Genomic DNA, 21,836 nt, shown 5'->3' with positions numbered 1-21,836 from the left:
AGATGTGCACTTATACATAACCGCTGCAGGAATTGCAAAATTTGTGTATTTTTGTAAAATCAATATATAAAAATATATAGCCAAACGGGAATAAGTAAATAATATACAAATTATGTGTTAAATACTCAGGTAAGTGCAACAATAAAGTACGATATTATTTTTATTTTTGCATATTTTACGTAGTACGACTTGATCACTTGAGATTTATATATAGTGTATAAAAGTGTAAATTATAATATATAACAATCAATCCTATATATATATTATATATATATGTACAATTTGACTTTATTCAATGCGCGTAATTGTTGTTTTTCGTCAACGTTTCGTGTACCCGTCTATTTTTCACGGTCGACGAAAATTATGTAATATTATACTGCACATTTCTGTTTTATTATAAAAAAAAAAATCAGTAATGAACCTAAGCCCCCCCTCAAAAAAAAAAAAAAAATTAAACGTTCGACCGTGCCGGACCGCGGGCGCGCTGCAGTGATGTGCGGGGCGCGTACGGAGCGCTTCTCGTGAAGGTGTATACAAAAAAAAAAAAAACACGCGGCCGGTACACGTTTTTCCGCCGCGTCCGCGCCAGATAAAATGGAACTCGCCGCGGCGGAAGAACGGCAACCCTGCCAAGACGAACAACGCGCCAACAACATGGCGGTGAGAACGCGCCGAGATCCGCAGCAGCTGCTGCCGCCGCCGCCGACCGTACAGGGTTACGACACGCACAAGCGCGCACGCACGCGATAATAATAATGTGTATAATATTATAGGCTCGGCGCGTACGGCGGACGGTCTAGTCGCGGCGGCGGCGGCGGAACAGGCTCGAACCGAGAACAGCAGGGCCCCCACCCGCGCCGAGTCGATTATCGCGGACCGGCGGCGGCGCCAGACGGTGGTGCGTGCGTGCGCCGCCGTCGATGTAGGCCGCAACAACCTTGAAAGGCTCGGCGGCGCGCGAGCGAGACGGACGAGAGAGAGGGACGGAGGTCCGCTCGTACGGCGGCGGCTGGCGAACGGTTGCGACGTTGCCGCTGACTCGTGCGCGCGCGTACGCGTTTCGTAGGGTGCGGCTACCCCACTGCCGCCGCGCGACCCGGACACCCGCCCGCCCAACCCGTTAGCCGTGAAAAACGACGCGATCCGTCTGGTACGCACGCACGCACAAGCCGCGCGTTTTTCCAACCACCGCGCGCGCCGCGCTCGCAGTGTTGCCAACTGCTCTCTCTCTCTCTCTCTCTCTCTCTCGGACGAGTAGCGCGCGCGCGCACGACTCGATTTCTCCGCGTTTCGCGGCGTCCCGATCACCAACCGCGTGTTGTCGGCACGAAAATTAATGACCGCGTTTTCGTATATAATATGTATACAAACGCGTTTTTTAAGCGTGTAACCGACCCCCCACATTATCGGAACATTCGGAACACGGTTTTGTACCCGCGAGCGAATACGTCGCGGGTAGATCTAGACATCTAGTATGACAATAGGTATACGTCGCGGTTTAACTCATATAATGATATAGCAGGTACTATGATAGATCGTTGATATGTTATGTCGCAGGATTTGGCATTTAATCGAAACGCGTTAGATATAGGTGCAGTGCCGCAGTGGTTCAGACTCGGGTCTGAGTTTTTGAAAAATTACGAACGAACTTCATAGGCTAACTCACAAACCCGCCTACCGCACTATACAATATACTTTTTTCTTATATAGGTACTATAGGTACCTACATTTCTATCTCATAAAGCAAAGCGTTCGCATAGGTATCTACCTATACATATCACTATATAACGTAATACTTTTACACGGGTCCCGGTCTTAGGAAGGCCGCTGATGCGTGCGCCTTCAAAAGTCAGATGTTATAGTTTTTTTGATAATTCAAGTAAAATTGTCAACGATAAATGATAATCTACAGAAAAATATTAAAAGTTATCTCAGTGAATCTCAACATGAGCGTTACCGCCCCATTGTGGGCATTTTTTATTTTGAAAGGGGCGTTTTTCTGAGGGGGGCGCTAAGGGAGGCATTCATCTATCATTTGCGTTTTTATTATTCATATTATTAGTAGATATAGGTATTTAAATATAAAATTAACTAAATTGTATAGCATTAAAATGTTAAATTATATTTTTTCTTTAATTAAAAACTAAAGTTTAAAATCTTTTGAAAAATTGACTAAGGGGGTTGGTATGAGATTTTTAAAGGCTAAAATAAGGCTGCTTGCAGTCCGCTGCAGATTCTTAGATATATATTATAGGTATATATTTATGTATACGGCTATAAATACGACGGTACGTCAGCGTATACCTACCAGTATTAATATAATAATATAGCTATGGTATCTATAAAATATAATGTTATTGACCTTTTTGCGTCTAGCTATTACAGTTTTTTTGATTTTGAAGAGCATATATTTTATATAAATGGCTCCGATCATTTACGAATAATATGGTAATAATATAATACATTTTCTATACTATAGATATAGCTATAAGGCTTCTTTGATATAATAACCGACGACGCCCCTGCAGGAAGCCGCGATGCAAGGGTTGAAAACTTTAGTTATAATGTATTAAATAATATAAGTATGCATATTGGGTATATGTATGATTTTTTAAAATAAATAATAACATATTTCAAACTAAAACCTAACCTAACGTAACATATTTCAACTTTCATTGTGGCGAAATTATAATATAATAATAATATATATAGGTAGGTACCCATACCTAGGACAAACCGGCAACTTCAGGAAATGCCTAAGGGCTAATATAAATATAGTCTTCAAGTTTGCTAGAAAAGTCGAAAGGATCCGCTGATAGAGGATCTGCAAGATTCACAATATACCAATCCAAAACTACAACTATTTTAGAATAATAAAACATTTTATAAACAGTAATCGTAACGCTCCTGCAGTTAAAAGTTAAACATATATTTTCGGTTATAATATAGTTTATCATGATTAATTTCTAATCTAAAGTAATTGTCTCATTATACTAATCACTGCAGTAGCTGATAATCCGTTCACTTATTACACTACTTTCTTAAGTCGTTCATGCTCTCATTGCCTGCTAAGACTGTTTCTTCTTAATTATTCTCATCGTATTATATACCTACAAGCTGTCCTCATATTATACCTATACCTACCTATAGTATTATCTACTCTTTGTATAACTATATACCTATCTATCATGCCTGCATATACTTTCAGTATTTAATATAATTTATCTTACTTTACCTCTATTAGGTATATATATGTATTAGTTATTAAAAAAAAAAAAAATTAATTAAAAAGTAAATCAGTTACTATATGTCTATATACCTACCTATATAAGTAATATAAGTAGTACATATATAGGTATAGGTATATAGGTATACAGTGTGTTAGATATAGGTAGGTACCGTAGTGCGTCTTTAATATTCTGTTACCGAAAAGATGAATAATTATGCTTATGCGTACCTATTATATATACAGGTAGGCACCTATATTATATATAGAGGCTATAATAATACATAGGTACCTATATCTATATATTATATGTATAACTAACATATATCTACGCTATATAATATTTATATCGTCTTTTTATGATGCGTAACGAATATATTATATAGATAGTTATATATAGGTATAGTAATATATAATAATTTATATATGCACACTATATATTACTTAAACCTAACTTATTATTACAGATAATTATGCCTACAATTATGCCGATATTGAAAAACGTCAGAAATGTCTTATTTTTATATCACAAAATGTATAAAAAAAATATTATAATAATGTGGCGGTGTTATATAAAATGGTGAACCGGCGTTCGTAACGCCGCCGCCGCCACCAGAGGTGTCCGTGTCGGTGTCGGGACGTTTCTTTTACCGACGCCGTCTGCCATTGGTCGGCTCGCCGTACACTCGGCCGACCAATCAGCTATACGACTAGGCGTGGCTGGGCGGTCGCGATCAGCACAACACTTTGCGCGCGGTCGAGTGTGCGCCAGTTCAACGATTGTAGTTCTCCCCTCCGCACGTCACGCGTTTACGTGTAGTGCGTACCGAATACATAAACGATGACAAAGGGTTCCCAAAACGCGTTTCTCGCCGCCGCCGCTCGCTCTTCGGTTTCTCTGCACGCTGCAGCTATACAATGTTATGCTTATATGCACAAATCGCACGTGCCACGTATATAAGTAACACGCCGCGGAATAGTCTGCAGTTATTATCGAGGTATGTGTAATATATCATACTTATTTAGATGGGTAGATATAATGTATATAATATAAGTACATTTTATCACTAATTAAGATTAAAAAATGTTTGTAACAACCTACACTATAGTATAATATATTATATAGGTATAGTAATTGTAATAGTATATATATTATGTATATAGGTATACCTAAAAGTCACGCGTGTACCTATACGTGGTACCTATATATACCTATTCATGATTTTTGTTATAAATATATAGTTTTATTTTTTTAATCAAAAGTTCCTTGCAGTATATATATATATGTAACCAATAAATTGATGTACACCTGAAATGGTATATTTATAGATACCCACCAGTCATCACTGCAGTTCAATGAAATATTTCGGAGACAGTGTTACAAACTTACAACATCAGGTAACTTTGGAACTATATAATTGTATTAAATTGTAATGTACTAATGTGTATATATGGAACTGATCATAATGTCAGTAACTATACAATCGTAATATAAATACAATGCTTTATCCTAACATTCTATGTGCAAAATTATTTACATTTAGGTTGTATAGGTAGGTACCTACCTATATTGTTCCATACCTATAATGTATTAGTACCTATATTACCGAATATAACATAGGTAGGTACCTACTAACATTCTAAACACACTATACATATCTTTAAGTAACATTCCACGTATACGTTACCACTAGGATATATAGGTACCTATACTTACAAATGATATTCAATAAATTGATGTTACCAAACACTAAATCCTATATGATTGTTATAAAATTACATTTTCATAACATTTTATTTTATTTTTAAAATGTTTCAGAACATTATAATATACCTACAAAATAAATAAATAAAACACTATAAAAAATAATAGTATATAATAAATATTCCATGATTAATTCTTTTCTAGTAGTATATTTTATTTATATACCTATATCTATATGTATTATACCTATACTACTATAAAATATAAAAATCAGCAATAATTTCATTAATATTTTGAAAACAAATCAATATTATTAACTTTTAAATGTTGGATCGGTATTTAACTTCAAAACGATTTTTTTTTCATAAAGTAGGTACCTTTATATACTCAGGTACATATTTTTAAGTTTAAAAAATATGAATTATAGTTGACAATTTAACATCAATATGGAACATTGCGTGTACATTATTTTTAAATGAATATCTATAAATCGATATTTAAATATAAACTGTCATATTATGATGAGGTTCAACTTTTATTATTTTGAATCTGATGCCATTTTTTAAATGTTTTGTTGGCAGCCCTGTTCTTATCATGTATAGTACCAATGTCTACATATTGCGCCGCGGCAGTAATGCAAAAGCAATTCCCGCGGCATTGTCGGTTCAAACAGGAAGAAAAGTATACTTATGTCTACTATCGTTTCGATTTGATTAGCGGTTGTTTAAATAAATAAGAACAATTAGGTAATAAATTTTCATTGATATAATGATATGTATTTAACTGTTTTATTAATTTTTTGGAAATTGCGTACTTATAATTGAGCAGGAGCACACTTTACTTATAGGTATACTTCTAAGTTCTATGTTTATGTATGTACACATTTTTAAGTTAAAAAATATAATAATAATAATAATAATAATGGTGGTCAAGGAAATTCTTACATATATTAGAAAATTTATACTATACATGCGATATATAGGTAGTTATAAAAAATATATGAAAAATGTAAAATTCTCAAACATAGGTAGGTACCTATAATATAGACGAATATACCTTTATAATAAAGCAATAGACGATTTCTATGATGGTAAGCTATAAAAACTAATTTATAGAAAATTACCTATCAAATAATATACCTACCTACTTATACCTATCAACATAATTAATAGGTATAAATATAGATAATATAGTATATATATATAGATAGTCATACACTCATTATACACTCATATATCTATATAATATATACAAAGTTTATCGGGCACAAATAGTGTACCTAGGTATATTTTATTTTTATATAGTTATATAGTTTTATATAGTTTATGTATTTTGTTCGCTATTCACACTATCAGTACTGGTTATTGTACACAAAGTCTGGGTCTATGTAAATAATTATTTACATACCTATATGGATTGAATAACTTATAGTTATTGTAAACTTTGTTCGGACAGCGTGTTTACAATAATGACCTTTTATCTATTTGCACCGTAACATTTTATACATATATATACTATATTATAGATGAATATGATAATTATATTATATTACAATTATATAGGTACCTACCTACATGCGCATATTACTAATACGTGCCTATATTGGTACAAACATTATTACCGGCTAATATAAAATATTTTTAGTCCATGACTAACTGAGATCTGAGGCTGGTGAATGATAATGATATACCTAATACATAATTAATGAGATTATAAAATATGTACATCAGAGTCACAGATATAATATTATATAATTACTAGCTGTCGCACCCGGCGTTACCCGGGCAAAAGTCACCTCAGGTGAAAACCGAGATTTTTTTTATATTATAATTTATATTAATAGTAATAATAGTATAGCTGACCTGGCAGACTTCGTATTGCTTTATTCGATAAATAAAAAAGCTAAAATTTAAAATAAAAAAAAAGTAAATAGGTACGACAATTCATGAAAAAATAAAAAATAAATAATAATAATAAAAAATTGTTACCATGCATGGCAACCATGGTTACCAAAAAAAAATAATAATAATCGGTAGATATTTTTAGTTTGTTTTAATTTTCCGTGAAACCTTCTTAATTCCGAACATTTTCATACTCACTCACCTTTTAAACCTTCTCTGGACTTCCACAGATAATTTAAGACCAAAATGAGCTAAATCGGTCCAGCTGTTCTCGAGTTTTAGCGAGACTAACAAACAGCATTAGATTTTTATATATATTATAATATATTATATAGCTTATATATATTACAGTTATTGTATATATATATATATATATATATATATATCTGTGATCAGAGTTATCTGCTATTGCTCAATGATAAAATATTAATATATAGGTACATATAGCCATATATATTAGTTTTCAAACTTATTGAACACTTATTCTATACTTACTATTGTTATCGATGTAGGATATAGCAACACTACACGCTATACAGTAGGTACTCGTAATTTTACGAACCTACATTAAACATAATACGTATATAATAGGTACACGCTAGCTATACATTTATTAAATCTTTTATCAGAGAAATGCATTTTGAACCATTACCGCCGTGCTACCACTATATTATAGGTATATATACTGTAAGCCGTGTGTGAGAGATTTCAATTATTGTCACATTCCAGCTGCACATTCTTCGGCGCACCGTGGTCTATACTGCGTGTTTTATGTTTATGATATTATGTAGGTTTATTATACATATTATGTGTGTATATAGATACTAGATAGTTGTCATTATTATCCGTAAGCAATGATAATATATTACAATACTATATATACTTCCATATACTGCATAAGACACGTATATATCTACAGATTTTCAAAAATCGTAAAACGAAAGAGACTTTACTGCAAACAACATTTTTGATAGAGTCCGCTGGAGTTAGTTGAAGGACTATAGTGACGTGGGTAGATATGGTTTGATCGAATGCGGGCCTCACGGGGATGTGGGATGCGGGATGATGCGGTTCTAGAACCCTTTTTTTTCATTCTACTCCGCATTAATATATTACTTTAGTTTTTTTCGATGGGACTATTATTGACTATTTATAATATAATAATATCCTGCAGGGTAATTTATTTAAATAAAAACATTCATTATTTCACTCTAATTAACTGTTTTTCGAGAAATTTTTATATACTTAATTTTCATAATAATAAAAATATTTATATAGCTTAGAGCCTATGCCCTGTATATTCTATTATTATAATCAGATATAATTTTTATAAACAAACGAAAGCTTCATTAATTATTATAATTTTTAAATCATCTTAGTCTCCTTGACTTTTAACCAATTATCATGATAATTATATCCTCTGAACATAATATTTAATATAATTATAAGGAACTATATCGTACAAATTTTGAATAATTGTATAAACATCAATATTTAAAAATATATATATATTCTACTTAACAATTTATAGTAAATAAAAGTGATTGACATTTAAAAAACAGAGTGTGATGTATATGGTCACAGAATAATCCTTAAATAGAACAAAATTCAAAGTATTTAAAAAAAATGTTTAAGTAGGTACCTACACTTAAAAAATGCCAATAAATTAGATCATGAATTATAATATAATATATAATAATGCATTATTAGAGTAAACAATAAATTAGTATATACTTAGTAAATCATCGCATGTAGGTATATACATAAATTGGAGTTATATTTACAATTCATAATATATACGATGTTTTAAATATTTCTTGATATATATATACATGTTATACGTATATAGTATATTATGTAGTATTGCTCATGCAGGTGGATGCATCGATTATGAAGAAATTCATATGTAACTCTATAATATAATATACAAACGAATCTTCTTTTAAATATAAATATTATATATTAACGATTTTATTAGTCATTATTTTTTTAATTAATAAACGTATAAATTTGTTGTTATGTCCTTGATAATATAAAAAATAAATAAATAATAATTTTTTGAATAAATAAATTTTATTAATATTTTTAACAAGGTAAAAAAAACATAGTTCATTGTGATAAAAATAAAAAAAAAATAACAAAAAACATTTTTTTAATATATTTGCCAAAGTGGCTTGAAACCAAAAACATATATAAAAAGTATATGAATGTTATATGTTTTATAATGATATGTTTTAATGTTGTATATGTTTTTGGTACATATAATATTTGGTACATAAGTATTTGCCAAAGTGGCTCAATTAAGAAAACAAAAACATGCAGTTTTGAATAAAACATCATGTATATGGTATATCATCTTTCATGTATATGAATAAAAATTATATGAATGAGAAACAAAGTTGCCTGCAAAAAAGAGGCTTTAGAACAAATAAAAAAAATATATGAATTGTTCAATGTGGCACAAAAAACATTTTATACCTATAGGTACATAAGTATTTGCCAAAGTGGCTCAATGAAGAAAACAAAAACATGCGGTTTTGAATAAAACATCATGTATATCATCTTTCATGTACATGAATAAAGAGAAAAAAAGTCGCCTGCAAAAAAAGGCTTTGAAAACAAATAATAAAAAAAGGACAACAACTTCGGACGAGAGTACGAGACGATACAAAATACTGTGAGAGAGAGAATAGGAGATGGCGTATTCGGTGTAACGAGAAATAGCAAGTTCTGTGGGCCACTGGTCACTTTTACACATTTTCGCGATCGGTCCTGCGGGCGAACGAGTGTCGCGGGCGCGTTTACCAGGACACGCGACGCGTCCGACCGTCACGACGGAAGGCGAGGCTCGACTCCTCGGGCCGCGGGTCCAACGGTCGACGGCGATGGAGCTAGTGCGCGATGTCTTGCGCTTTGACAGAGTGTAGACGACGATTTTGGCGATGGAAAGCGGAAAAACGAAACACGGAACGAGCGAATAATATAACACTTTGGAGCTACGTACGGAACCAAAGGCGGCCGATGCGCGGGTCAAGACTCGGTCGGCGGGATTACCGCAGGACGAAAAAGAGAGCGTCGTTAACGAACGGAGGCACGACGCGCCGCAGTCCTGCAAAGCTCTCCGGAGATTCACCCCTTGTGGCATCTCGCCGGCACTGCAGTCTTCGGCCAAAGGCCGCCCGTGATGAAGTCACGAGCCGTCGAACCCTGAAACGTCGAGTTTCTGAGGGCCCGGCTGACGCTGACTTCCGCGGTTCCTATATATAACTCCGTAGTATTATCGTATACGAACTCACCCCGTGTACCGATTTTCCGCCGCCGTCGTCATCCGCACTGCTTGTCATCGTCGGCTGGCGGAATCGTTTTGCCCGTGTCAGACGATTATATAACTAGCTGCCGCGTCGTCGTCGTCGTCCGTCTTTCCGAGCGACCCGAGAAAACCGAGCACCCGCACTACCGCCGCGGAAGGTCAAGCGCGTCGGCGACCGAGCTCACGACAACCCGTCGAACTCGTCGCGCCACGCAGGATCGTCGCGGGAAAACGTGCGCCGGTGACTTACCGCCCCGACACCGTCCGTGCACTTTCTCCTATCCTCTCTCTTGTCGCCGTAATCTCATCCGAAGGGAACCGGTCGTGTGTTCGACCCCGTGGACGCTACACGTCGGGTGGGGCGCAACAACACAATCCCCGGAACACGCGCCGGAAGCTCCGCCACGCTCGTTGGAGTCTTCTTCGTCGTGGCCGGGGAGCGCATTCTTCTCGCATTGGTGTTGCGCCCGGATCGTCCAACCATCCGACGAGGTCTCCTAGGCTGTTTCTCACCTCCGGTCCCTTGGCCGCCGGCGAGGTGGTCTGTGCGACGATATCGCCGCCGCCGCAGCTCAGTTTGTCGCCGATGACCTCCACTGGAGAGTCGTCATCGGACGCGTCACTGCCCGCGAGCGACGGTGATTCGCACACCGACGTCAAAAGCTGGTCCATTACGTCGTCGATTACGCGCTGGACCTCGGCGGTTTCGCTTTTCTCGTCTTCTTCGATGGACGTTATTATGTAGTCGATCGTTTCGATGATCGTTTGATCCGCAGTTGCTGCGTCGTCCGACGACGGCTCGTTGACGATGTTCGCGACGATGGCATCCATTTTTTGAAAGTTATATGTATGCGAATATTGCGAATGCGATTATGTGTAGTGCACGCGTCTCGAATGTTGAAATGTGAGTCAAGTCAATTGGAAAAATCGTCCGACTCAGTGGATGACGATAAATTCTAAAATATCCTGGACAACGGGTACAGCGTTGTTATTATTACTAGCCAACAACAACGTTCGTCGATTTTGATCAGCTGACACGAGAATTCCGTGGGACCGTTTATTTTTCCAAACATTATTATTATTATTTGCCCAACAGTAGGTACATATTATTATTATAATAATTTAACGAGGGTTTCAAGTATTTTGATTCGTATTGTATAATATTATTGTGTAACTTTTAGATTTTATTTTAATATAATTAATATACTAATCACATTATATTATTCAATAACTCTATGGACAAATATTATATTTTCAACAAAATAATTTTACGATGACGAGCAAGTGCACATAGGTATTATTATTATGATTATGATGTCTATATAACACGTGTTACAAAAATTATTTCTCAAATGCTTCTAAAATAGTCTTACAACATTTTGTCAGTAGGTATTGACAATATATATATTTCTTTTACTGATCGAATCAATAGAATATAATAGGAGTGTGTGAAAATAATTTAATTACATGATTACACATGAAAATATGGTGCATAAGAAAAATATAGCAAATTTATAACAAGACATAATGAGCATTTATCATATTAATTATAATCATGGAAAAAAATTGAACTAATTATTTTAAGGTATAAAATTAACAATATTTTGTAGTATTCAACATACAACAAGTTTATATTATTATTTTTTTCTGAACGAGATCGGAGATAACCATAATTAGTAGTTATACTGTTATAATATAATATTCACTCGAATTGTACCTAATCAATAATCTGCATATAAAGTGAGTTTTGCATAGGTACAATAATTTAAGAATAAATAACTTCTGGAAGAATCCCATCTGGATTCCTAAGGAAGTTACTTTCTAGGATACACCTATATAATTTCAAATAAAACACCATAATTTACAAGAAACTATAAAAAATATATATATTTTATTGCAGTAAATAATTTATAAAATTAACATTTATATGGTAACAATAATATTATTTTTATTTATTTAACTATTTAATGGCCTTATTTTTTAATTCAATATAAATGGTGCTACATATTATTATTACTTAATTGATAAATCCTTTAAATTTTCAAGTGTATCAGTTAAAAAGTGTGGTACCATTTTCATAAACATTTGCTGATTTAATTCTCCGACGAAAATAAACCTTTCCACATAAAATTGAGTGATATAATACTCATTAGGTATATCAAGTTTTTCAATTGACCTGTTAAACAATATATAATTAAAACAATTAAATAATTAATTCTAAAATAAAATATAATTTATAATAATTTTAATAGGTATCTACTTAATGGCTAATCTGTATTCTATACTTAAATATTTATAATACTAGCGCACCTGTTTATTATTATTATTTATTAATATTATACAATACATTTATGTTTAGTACTGTCATCAATAATGATTAGACATTACTATAGAAATCATAGTTATTTCTAATTCAGAGATCCCTAAACTGTGGGTCTTTTTGAGCAAACAAATTGAACATATTTAGTAGGTCATACTGTAAATAGATCAATATTTATCTGTACATTTTATTATTTGGGTATTGCCATTTTGTTCTAGTGATCTGTTCACTATATACAACTGAAATATTGAACTTAATAAATTTGCCAACTATAATAAATACTAAGATTCTGCGATATATGTTAATATGGGGGTTATTTAACTGACTAGCGTCATGTTAGAAATTGTGTGTGAATTGGGAAAATTAGAAAGGACTACTAACACTTTATGTCGAGTTTCATACAGGTACAATCACTTATCATTTAATAAATCAATTAAATAAATATATTTTTTGTGTGACCTGCCATTTGAACGCAATATTCTAATGCAAGTCAACATACAAATATAAATATGTATAGTAAGGACATTTTAAAACTATTTTAGCTACATAAAGATAAAAATAGTTACTTAAAAATGTAAATAAAACCAAGGATTTTAGATACAAAGTGGTTTAAAATACATACTTGGTGCAGTGGTTTATGATAGATTTGATATATTGAGCTAAATATTCTAAATATTGTGTAGTTATGTCTGGATGAAATTGTTTTAGGAATGTCTGCACACCTATGTATAATGGAGCACCATCAACAGGATCCCCAATTTTTTTCCACATCAATAAATCTTTAATGAAATTATGTTAATAAATAGTAATAAATTAAAGGTAATAAGTCTTAGTTAATATTTTAAATTTATCCAACCTAAATTTTCTATGTATTGCAGTTTTGAGAATTGTGAAATAGTTAATATAAATGCAATTAAAGATGTGTATTGAGTAGCATTTGTAGTTATATAAATTTTTGAATATGGATTTCCAATTCCTGCCCAATCCAACATTTTACTCAATTCTGGCAAAAGTGGGTTGTCATCAGCTGGATATGGTTTGTTTTCCGGGTCTCTAAAATGTGCTTTTACTTCATTTAATACAGCTCTAAAAAAAAAAATAAATTTTTATAATCAATATTAGTTTTGCTTATGTATGTTTAGTCAAAGTTGAGCGAGTTATTTCATTTTTGTATTGTAAGTCTTAAGTTACAGTAAATTTAATTTTTATAGCTATTAATTACCTTTGTATAGGTATACCAATTTTATTTTTACATACCATTTAAAAAATCAATATTATTGTTTATTGTGTGACATTATTTATTAATATAAAATAAAACAAATACAAATATCTTGATATTATAATGAATTGAGCTATTATCAAAATTATATTTAAGAATATTGTTTAAGAAATATCAAAGATTTTTATAAATTCTATCATTTTCAAATACACGCTGTTTCAAAGAAAAAAAACTCTACTGACTATCATAAATGCAGGTATGTACTCTTCTTAAGATTTATTAATTTTTAGTTATAAACATACATTTTAAAGAAGCTCGTTTTTGTAATAAAATGATGTATTATAGTGAAAGCTCAAGTTTTGTTAAATATACATTGTAATAAATTAATATAAAAACAAACAATAGCATTACTTGTTCATTGCATCTAAGCAATCAAATAAATTTCCAGCATTTAATTTACATGAGACTTCAAGCTCAAAAAATATTTGCTTGCGTATAATCTGAAGCTGTCCAATTCTAGTGATAGAATCCAAAATAGCGGGAAGTACTTTTTGAAATTTTGAGCAGTATTTTTGATATGTTTTAATTGGATTATCTAAAAATAAATAAATATAAACTAACAATCAAGAATAAAAATAAAATTTTTCTATCAAGTTAAGTTTCAACTCTTTAATTCAAATAATACACAATTCTGTTTGATTGAATTTTTTTCTAGAGTTTTATTACACTACTTTTTATATTACACGATTTTCAAATATATTAATATTTTAAGTCATTATAATAATTTAACACATATATTACTATACTTTTTAAAAGTAAATTGATAAAAAATGTTAAATATATAAAGTAAATACAGTTTCTAAATAAAATACATTTATGTTAATTATTTTATTATTTCTATATCTTACTTATAATATTGTCATTTGAAGTCAATTCTTTTGATATTGTACCAAGAATTTGTAAACACTCTCTATCTTTAATTATGTTTGTTTGTAAATAATCCAACAGTTTCTAAAATGTTTACAAAATAATAATTTATTAACTTAACTTAAATTTTATTTAACTAAAAACAATAACAAGATACAAATTAATAAGAATTAATTATCAAAAGTAAGCATTGTATTTATCACCAACCTTAAGTTCAGAAACTATCATAAATCCAATGAGTTTATCTAAGCCAGTAAGTCCACAAACGTTTATTGAGTTAATTATATTTGAATAAAATCTTATATTAATAATCTCCTCATTTGTCTTATAATCATACCATGCAGTAGTTTGTTCTTTATAAACAGCTACTCTGTATACAACATAATAACAATTAGATTATTAAAAATAGATTAATAACCAGTTGGACTAAGATATTGAGGCACTAGAAAGTACCATGATATGTAATCTAATAAACCATAAAATTTACACTAAACAATCTAAAAATATAGACGAGCTAAAAAAAAGTAGGAAAGTGGTTACCACTCTACTGTACATTGGATGATAAGAGGGTTATTGTAATGGGTATGTTAAATTTGAATTTGGCAATAAATCATTATTCATAAAAAATGATTCCAAGTAAAAATGGTCTGTCGGTTTATATTAATAAATATATTTTATGATAAACATAAAAAAAAAATGTAGTTTATTTTACTTTTAGTATTACAGAATATTTATTTATTTTTTCCAAAAACATTATAGTTATTGTGTTATCATTATACTAATTAGATTTTTTAGTTTTAGTATAAACTATTTAAGAGGAACAATTGTTAATTTTTCATATCTTAGTTATACAAATCAAAGATTTTATATATTTTTCACGACAAAATACTTGTAGTTAAAAATATTTGTGATTTTAAAGAATTTTGAGTAAATTTGAACTTAGTAGTTCTTACTGTAATTAAAAAACCAAAAAAATATATAAATACAATTTTTTTTATATAGAATTCTGAGTTTACATTTTTAAACAAAGAATAACAATTTTAGTTATTTTGTCGTAATTTAAAATTATTATTCAAAGATAATTGAAACTTTTACATATTTTTATACATGCAATACATGCTTACTGTGTTTTTTGCAATAATGTATTCAACCTACCATATTACTAATAATAAAATAATTAATTTAATAACAAAACATACTTAACACTGTACAGCAGAACAGTTACCTACTTTTTTTTTATCTGTTTCATAATAATTAGCTAATTGTATAGAATCCAAGCCCTGATAATTTAACTATAATAAATCATTTACTTTGGATCAGTAATGCGAATCAATTCTCTAGCAAGGCGGCCAATAAATGTCATAGATTGAATATCACATGGCTCAAATGATGGAACAGGTATAACCTTATTCTGGTAAACACTTTGCCAATCTAATATTTTTGCTCGCATAAAGCTATTACATTCCATTTCAACATTATAACCAATGATTCTACTTAATTCTTCTTGCCATATTTTTAAGCCGTATATACCAATGTAGTCCTGTATATACTCAAATGAACGACGATAACCAGTCATTGTGTTACTAAGTGCATCAAGCTTAGGTAATAACTCACTAGTCTGAAACAATTATTTGATTAGTTACAGCAATTTTGGAATTTTAAATAATTTACTTTTGCTTTAGGGTTGAATATAAGACCATTGTGGAGCGCTACTGCAATATGATGCACTAGCTCTTTCCGAATTCCATCTTCAAGAAGTTGTTTGGGATCAATTTCCACAACACCAACTAGAGTACTTTTCATACATAAAACACCTTCTGTCAGCACAGACACAGCATAAGTTAACTTGGCTACCTACAAACATTTTTTAATAATGCATTTACACACAATAACCTTTTTAAAAATTAAATTTTTTGTTTTACCTCAAGTCTTTCGTCAAGTTGTGCATAATCATTAAGTTTATCCTTCTCTAATCTAGTGGGTATTTCTTTAATAACATCTGTTTGTAGAGTTGCTATTTTAGTCATATATTTAAACATAGTCTTAGGTATTATATGCAGTACTTTACGTATGTATTCTATTAACTCATTTGAATAATATTTACTAACCGACATTAAGTTTTCACTACCAGACTGATTAATACGTATAAGAGGTACTTCCATACATGACACCAACTAAAAAATATGAATAACATTAACTCATTAAAATTTAAAATTATTACACGCAATACATAGTTACTATACAAATTTCATTTAAAGTAAAGTAAAAATTAAAAATATAAGAAATTAGTAATCTATTAATATAAATCATACTCTTTCCAAAAATGTGGATGATAATATTCAATTAAAAAAAATAAATTAGCATATGGTTTACACTTAACCAGTAAAAAGTTAGGCACATGCTTAAAATTTACTCAGTTAACGTTAGTCAATTATCTTAAGTTTTTGATAATTTTTATTTTGATACTATAATATTGACATAATATATTTATAATTAATACCTTTAAAAATGTTGCTCGAAGTTTGATCACAAATGAAGGTTCTTCTTTTATTGTATTTTGCATCAGACCAGTGAATCTATCAATATGATACCAAGCATAACTAAAATCTCCAATGATTTGAAGATCTATGAGAACATTATCCTTGACACTTATGGTTTTCATCATTTCACGAAGATAAGTATGTGTATCTTTAATCGTTTGACTAACTTGATAATTATTGGCAAGTTGGTGAAACTCTAATAACAAAATGTAGATAAAAACACATAGCAGATGAAATATTATCTATGAAAACAATTAATACCTTGAACCTCATCTAAAGCTTTGATAATTTGAGTGATTTTTCTACTAGTAACAAGTTCATCTTCCATAGAAATTTTTTCAATCTGTTTCCCAATATTAATAAACCAAATCTGTAAATTTTCTTTTAAAAATGTTATAATAAGTAATATTAATATTTTAAACTAACCAACACAAACTTCTATAAATATAATATATAATATGTTATTACCATTTTTTTTACACGTGACATAGTTGTTAGACCTGAAAAGATTTCTGACAATTCATTCATTCGTTCAACACAGTCATCTTTCCGTTTAAGCCATCTAGCTTCTTTTTCATCTAATAACTAAATAAAATAAAAACAAAACACAAATACCAAGATTAAAGTACTTAAAGCTTCTTTTTTTTTTTTTTTTTTAATTTAAATAAATTAGTTTTCGCATCATGTTTTTGGAATATGCCACCTTGGGGTAAAAAAAATAATACTTCAATATACCAAATACAAATTTAATGTTTTTTTTTTTTATATATTAAGAAATTAGCTGCTTTCACATAATCGACCGCCACGAAGCAACAGCACCCTATAGCCATACTCCTCTAAATAAAGTCCTGACTAGTCTACTTATGTGAGTTATATCTTTATTATTGTGACAATAATTGACCCATTTATTTATTATTTTTTATGAGCTATAATAAATTATCCAAAATCTTGAGTTGGTGGTATATATTTTTGAAAAATGTGAGAAAATACATTTCAGTGGGTTAGTGGTTGTTTAATTTTGTGAAAAAATTTACCGTTGATAATTCACATATATGAGTTTTTACACTAAATAAAATTTAGTAGAGCTCAAGAAGCACCTATAATATATTTTAATGAAATAGGCTTGGAATGTTTTCTAAAATAATGAATTTGAATTTTAATTTCATAAACTAGAATAAATAAAATTACTATTTTACAAACAATATTTGATCAACTAATTTTTAAATTCAATATTAATACTTACACTTTTAAAGGTGTCTTTTATTTTTAATTCAAATTCTGCAGTAGTTATTAATAAATCAAAAATTAGACCATCATTATACAAGCTCTGATTATAAATTTGATCACAGATTAGTTTACTTTTTTTGGTGTTTTCTGAAACTGAATTATTGAAAACATTTTTAAACAAAAATTGTATTATTGAATTATGTCTTTTTATATAGTTTATACTTACGTAAATGAGTCGTTGAAGTATGTAATAAATACCATCTTAACAGAACATTACAACTCCGACAAAGATTCATAACAGAATTAATGTTATCCAATATTTTTTTTTCAATATTAGGATTTCCAAGTATTTTTTTAATTTCAATTATTATTTTCTAAATAATAAACAATTTTATCATTATTATTCATAATGTAAACAAAATTAGCAAAGTAACAGTAAATTAAACCCCCCCCCCCATATGCGGTCTTGAACCTATTTACATAATATGCAACTATCCAAAGATTCTAATAAAATCATTTGTAAGAATTTTTAAAGTTTAACAAGAAAAAAAGGTCATCAAATTAATTGACAATCAAAGAACATAAAATGTGACCAAATTTTTTATTTGATACATGTATACAAAAAACTGTCATTTTTGACCTACAACCTTTTTAAATGCATTAATTCAACTTAAATATTTTTAACTTTTACTTGTTTAATTCAAATATTTTTCTTTCTTTTCACTTTTTGCCCTCCACTATATGGAACAGCCATCTATACTCTATTCAATAAGAGAATTCAACCCTTTCGTGCATCCAAAGGAACGGTTTCTGATAGTTACATACTACTCGGACAAATTATTTTGGTCATCCTCAATTGCTTTCTGTAGTTGTCTTACACATTCATAGGGCACTGTCTCCACTACTTCTTTAGTCACACCAGTTATTTTAATGAAATTTTCTATTCTATCTATCCATATCTTTTTCAGTTTTCTTTCTACATTAACATGACCTCATAATCTCAAACTATTATCTTTTTTCTACAATTGGTGCCATTTCTAAGCTACTTCAAATGAATTTATTTCTTATTCTATCATCTCTAGTCAGTGTATATTTAGTATTATCATTTCTACTTCAACAAATTGTATTCATGTAATGTAGATATAATACCTATACTAAATTAGTACATTTATAAATTTATAATATCAACACCATTACCTGAAGATTCACAGAACGTGAACTTGCCAAACGACTTAATTCTACCGGCTGAATTGTATTATTCACAGCGGCTTTAGCTGCTTTAAAAGCTTCCCATGCATCAATTATATTTATTGTTACACCCATGTAGACATTAACAACCTTAAACAAAATGTATAGAATTTTTCATTACTTTTTTAAAATTCTGGTATAAGCTCAAATAAATAATTACCCAATTATCTGGAAAAAATTTGTCAACTATTTCTCTCATAATAGCAGACTCCTCATGTAATATTTTAGGTTTGAAAAACAAACACACAAACAACATTGCAGCTTGACCAGCAAGTGCAATACTTCTATGATCTGGATTTGGATATGATGATAATTGGTTGTAAATATCATCTGATCTTAATCTTCCAATAGATAAATTAATTAAATTTTTATTAACTGGTACTCGTCTAAAATTAAATTAGTAAATCAAAAATTTAATTTATTTTAGTTTTAAAATTATTTCTCTGTTTAGTCTAAAATTAGCTCTATTAACCACATAAATCCTATTAATATCCTAATTAAGCGTTTCTCAAGCTCTCAGTCGTAACATTGTAACATTTTTTTTTTTAAATAATATAAGTTCTAAACAAGTTTTAAAATATAATATTAGGTAGTTACTTGAAATAATTTTCTGGATATGATGATATAGATTTAGCTGAGTTTTGTTTTGTAGAACGTAATAATTTACAAATATCATCAATTGGATTTTCACTATTATAGTCTTGTGCATTGTAACGATGATAAGCTACCAACAGTCTCTCTCTAATCATTCCTTCAATGTAAATGTCAATAAATAATAAAATGACACCATACAAATACAACGATTCACACTGAAATCATATGGGTAAAATGTTTATAAAATATATAGGCTAAATCCAACTATTTAAAATGTACAATATTTTTTTTAAGATATAATTACCAATAGTTGTTTTCCTTCAACAGTAAGGAACATGGTTTCAATAGTATGTTGAATATATGACCCTTCCTCAACTTCATCGAGATATTCATTTAAATCACGTATGTATTTATAAACATTTTCAAATAAAAAATAGAATTGGTTAATAATTTCCAAATTATTTTCTTTCAATTCTTCATTTAAATCTTTTAAGGCCTAAAACGTAAAAATAAATTTATAGGTGTTTTTCAAAATGTCTATAAATAATAATATATTCAAATTTAATATTTATTACTGGATTAGATTCAATTTTGTTTTCAATTTCATTTGAATTATTAAAGTATGAAAAATCTAATATTATTTGTCCATATTTTTGTAAATCTTGCTTGCTGTTCAATCTAAAACCACAAATTTTAATTAAATAATTTTTGCTAAAATCAAACCATTGAGATTTTTTTTTTTTTGTAGTTAATTTTATTATTGGATTGTTATTATTATAATAAATTTATCCATAATTATGTGTAACTATCAAAGAAGTATTTATGAGTTAAACCAACTGCCAATGTATAAAAATACTAAAACCAATAAATTAACACAAATAAAATGGATTTAACAATTTGGGCCACAGGTAAAAGATTTTTAGTCCCTAAAAATATTATGAATATTTTATAGGTAAGTAACCGTGATATTAAATTAATTCAATTTACCTATAGACTGGAGGTATGTAATCTTTAAGTCGTAATATTTCAGCAATAATAGCATTTCCTCTAGATACTATTTGCAGCAATGCCAAGCCACAAGGATTATTTTCCATTGTATCTATTATTTTTTAATGCAATTCAAACCTAGTATGTGTAAATCGAGCTGACGAAAGTAATATGTTTAATTATTTGAAATAATAAATCACTATAGTATTATATTTATAAAAAAATAATTAATTTTGATTCACAAATTATTGAAAAATAGGTACATGGTACATGATGCATTTCAAATAGAATTACAGTAATGCGATAGGTACAACTGCATATTACAGAGAAAAATGAAGTTTTCTTAGTGCCAAGACATTACAGATTCACTAACGAACAATAATATTATATTTAAAGTTAACATAAAGCATTTTAGTGTTTTAAAAAAAATTTCAACAAGTCTATGACTAAAAGTTACAATACGAATTAAATTAAATTAATTAAATGCTGGTATTTCGAAATAATTGATGATAATATTATATAAATTTATATATATGTCATTTTTAAATAATCATTTTATCTCTAATTTTATCATTATAATATATTTTAATTTAAATACATAGAATACAAAAATATTTGAAAAGAAAATATAA

General features: G+C 29.9%; 1 protein-coding gene and 1 long non-coding RNA gene across 2 annotated transcripts; one reads left to right on the top strand and one right to left on the bottom strand.

Annotated features, from left to right (window-relative positions):
* Positions 1-3,807: 3,807 nt before the first annotated feature.
* LOC126550123 (uncharacterized) lies at positions 3,808-5,759 on the top strand. Its single transcript, XR_007604170.1, has 3 exons — positions 3,808-4,224; positions 4,556-4,624; positions 5,513-5,759. It is a non-coding gene; the product is annotated as an uncharacterized LOC126550123 (long non-coding RNA).
* Positions 5,760-12,014: 6,255 nt separating this feature from the next.
* On the bottom strand, positions 12,015-21,762 carry LOC114127764 (WASH complex subunit 5). Its single transcript, XM_050199954.1, has 20 exons — positions 21,205-21,762; positions 20,793-20,895; positions 20,522-20,713; positions 20,221-20,432; positions 19,784-20,009; positions 19,573-19,713; positions 18,602-18,749; positions 18,392-18,528; positions 17,621-17,733; positions 17,410-17,534; positions 17,109-17,344; positions 16,531-16,782; positions 16,280-16,462; positions 15,919-16,226; positions 14,816-14,978; positions 14,590-14,692; positions 14,093-14,276; positions 13,319-13,548; positions 13,085-13,241; positions 12,015-12,318 (listed from the first exon to the last, which is right to left on the bottom strand). The coding sequence occupies exons 1-20, from the start codon at positions 21,309-21,311 to the stop codon at positions 12,156-12,158; spliced, it is 3,483 nt and encodes a 1,160-aa protein (XP_050055911.1). The 5' UTR covers positions 21,312-21,762; the 3' UTR covers positions 12,015-12,155.
* Between the last annotated feature and the right edge of the window lie 74 nt (positions 21,763-21,836).

Source organism: Aphis gossypii, chromosome 2 (assembly GCF_020184175.1).
Source record: "Aphis gossypii isolate Hap1 chromosome 2, ASM2018417v2, whole genome shotgun sequence".
NCBI classification, from domain to species: Eukaryota; Metazoa; Arthropoda; class Insecta; order Hemiptera; family Aphididae; genus Aphis; species Aphis gossypii.
This window is presented reverse-complemented; position numbering and strand designations above follow the sequence as displayed.

Bases quoted from the DNA above. Each gene is read 5' to 3' on its own strand.
- LOC114127764 (XM_050199954.1), bottom strand. From the start codon at position 21,311: ATGGAAAATAATCCTTGTGGCTTGGCATTGCTGCAAATAGTATCTAGA. The intron at 20,010-20,220 runs GTAACTACCTAA...ATTTAATTTTAG, and splicing joins TATCCAGAAAATTATTTCAA to ACGAGTACCAGTTAATAAAA. The intron at 14,277-14,589 runs GTAAGATATAGA...ATTTATTTTTAG, and splicing joins TTCAAATGACAATATTATAA to ATAATCCAATTAAAACATAT.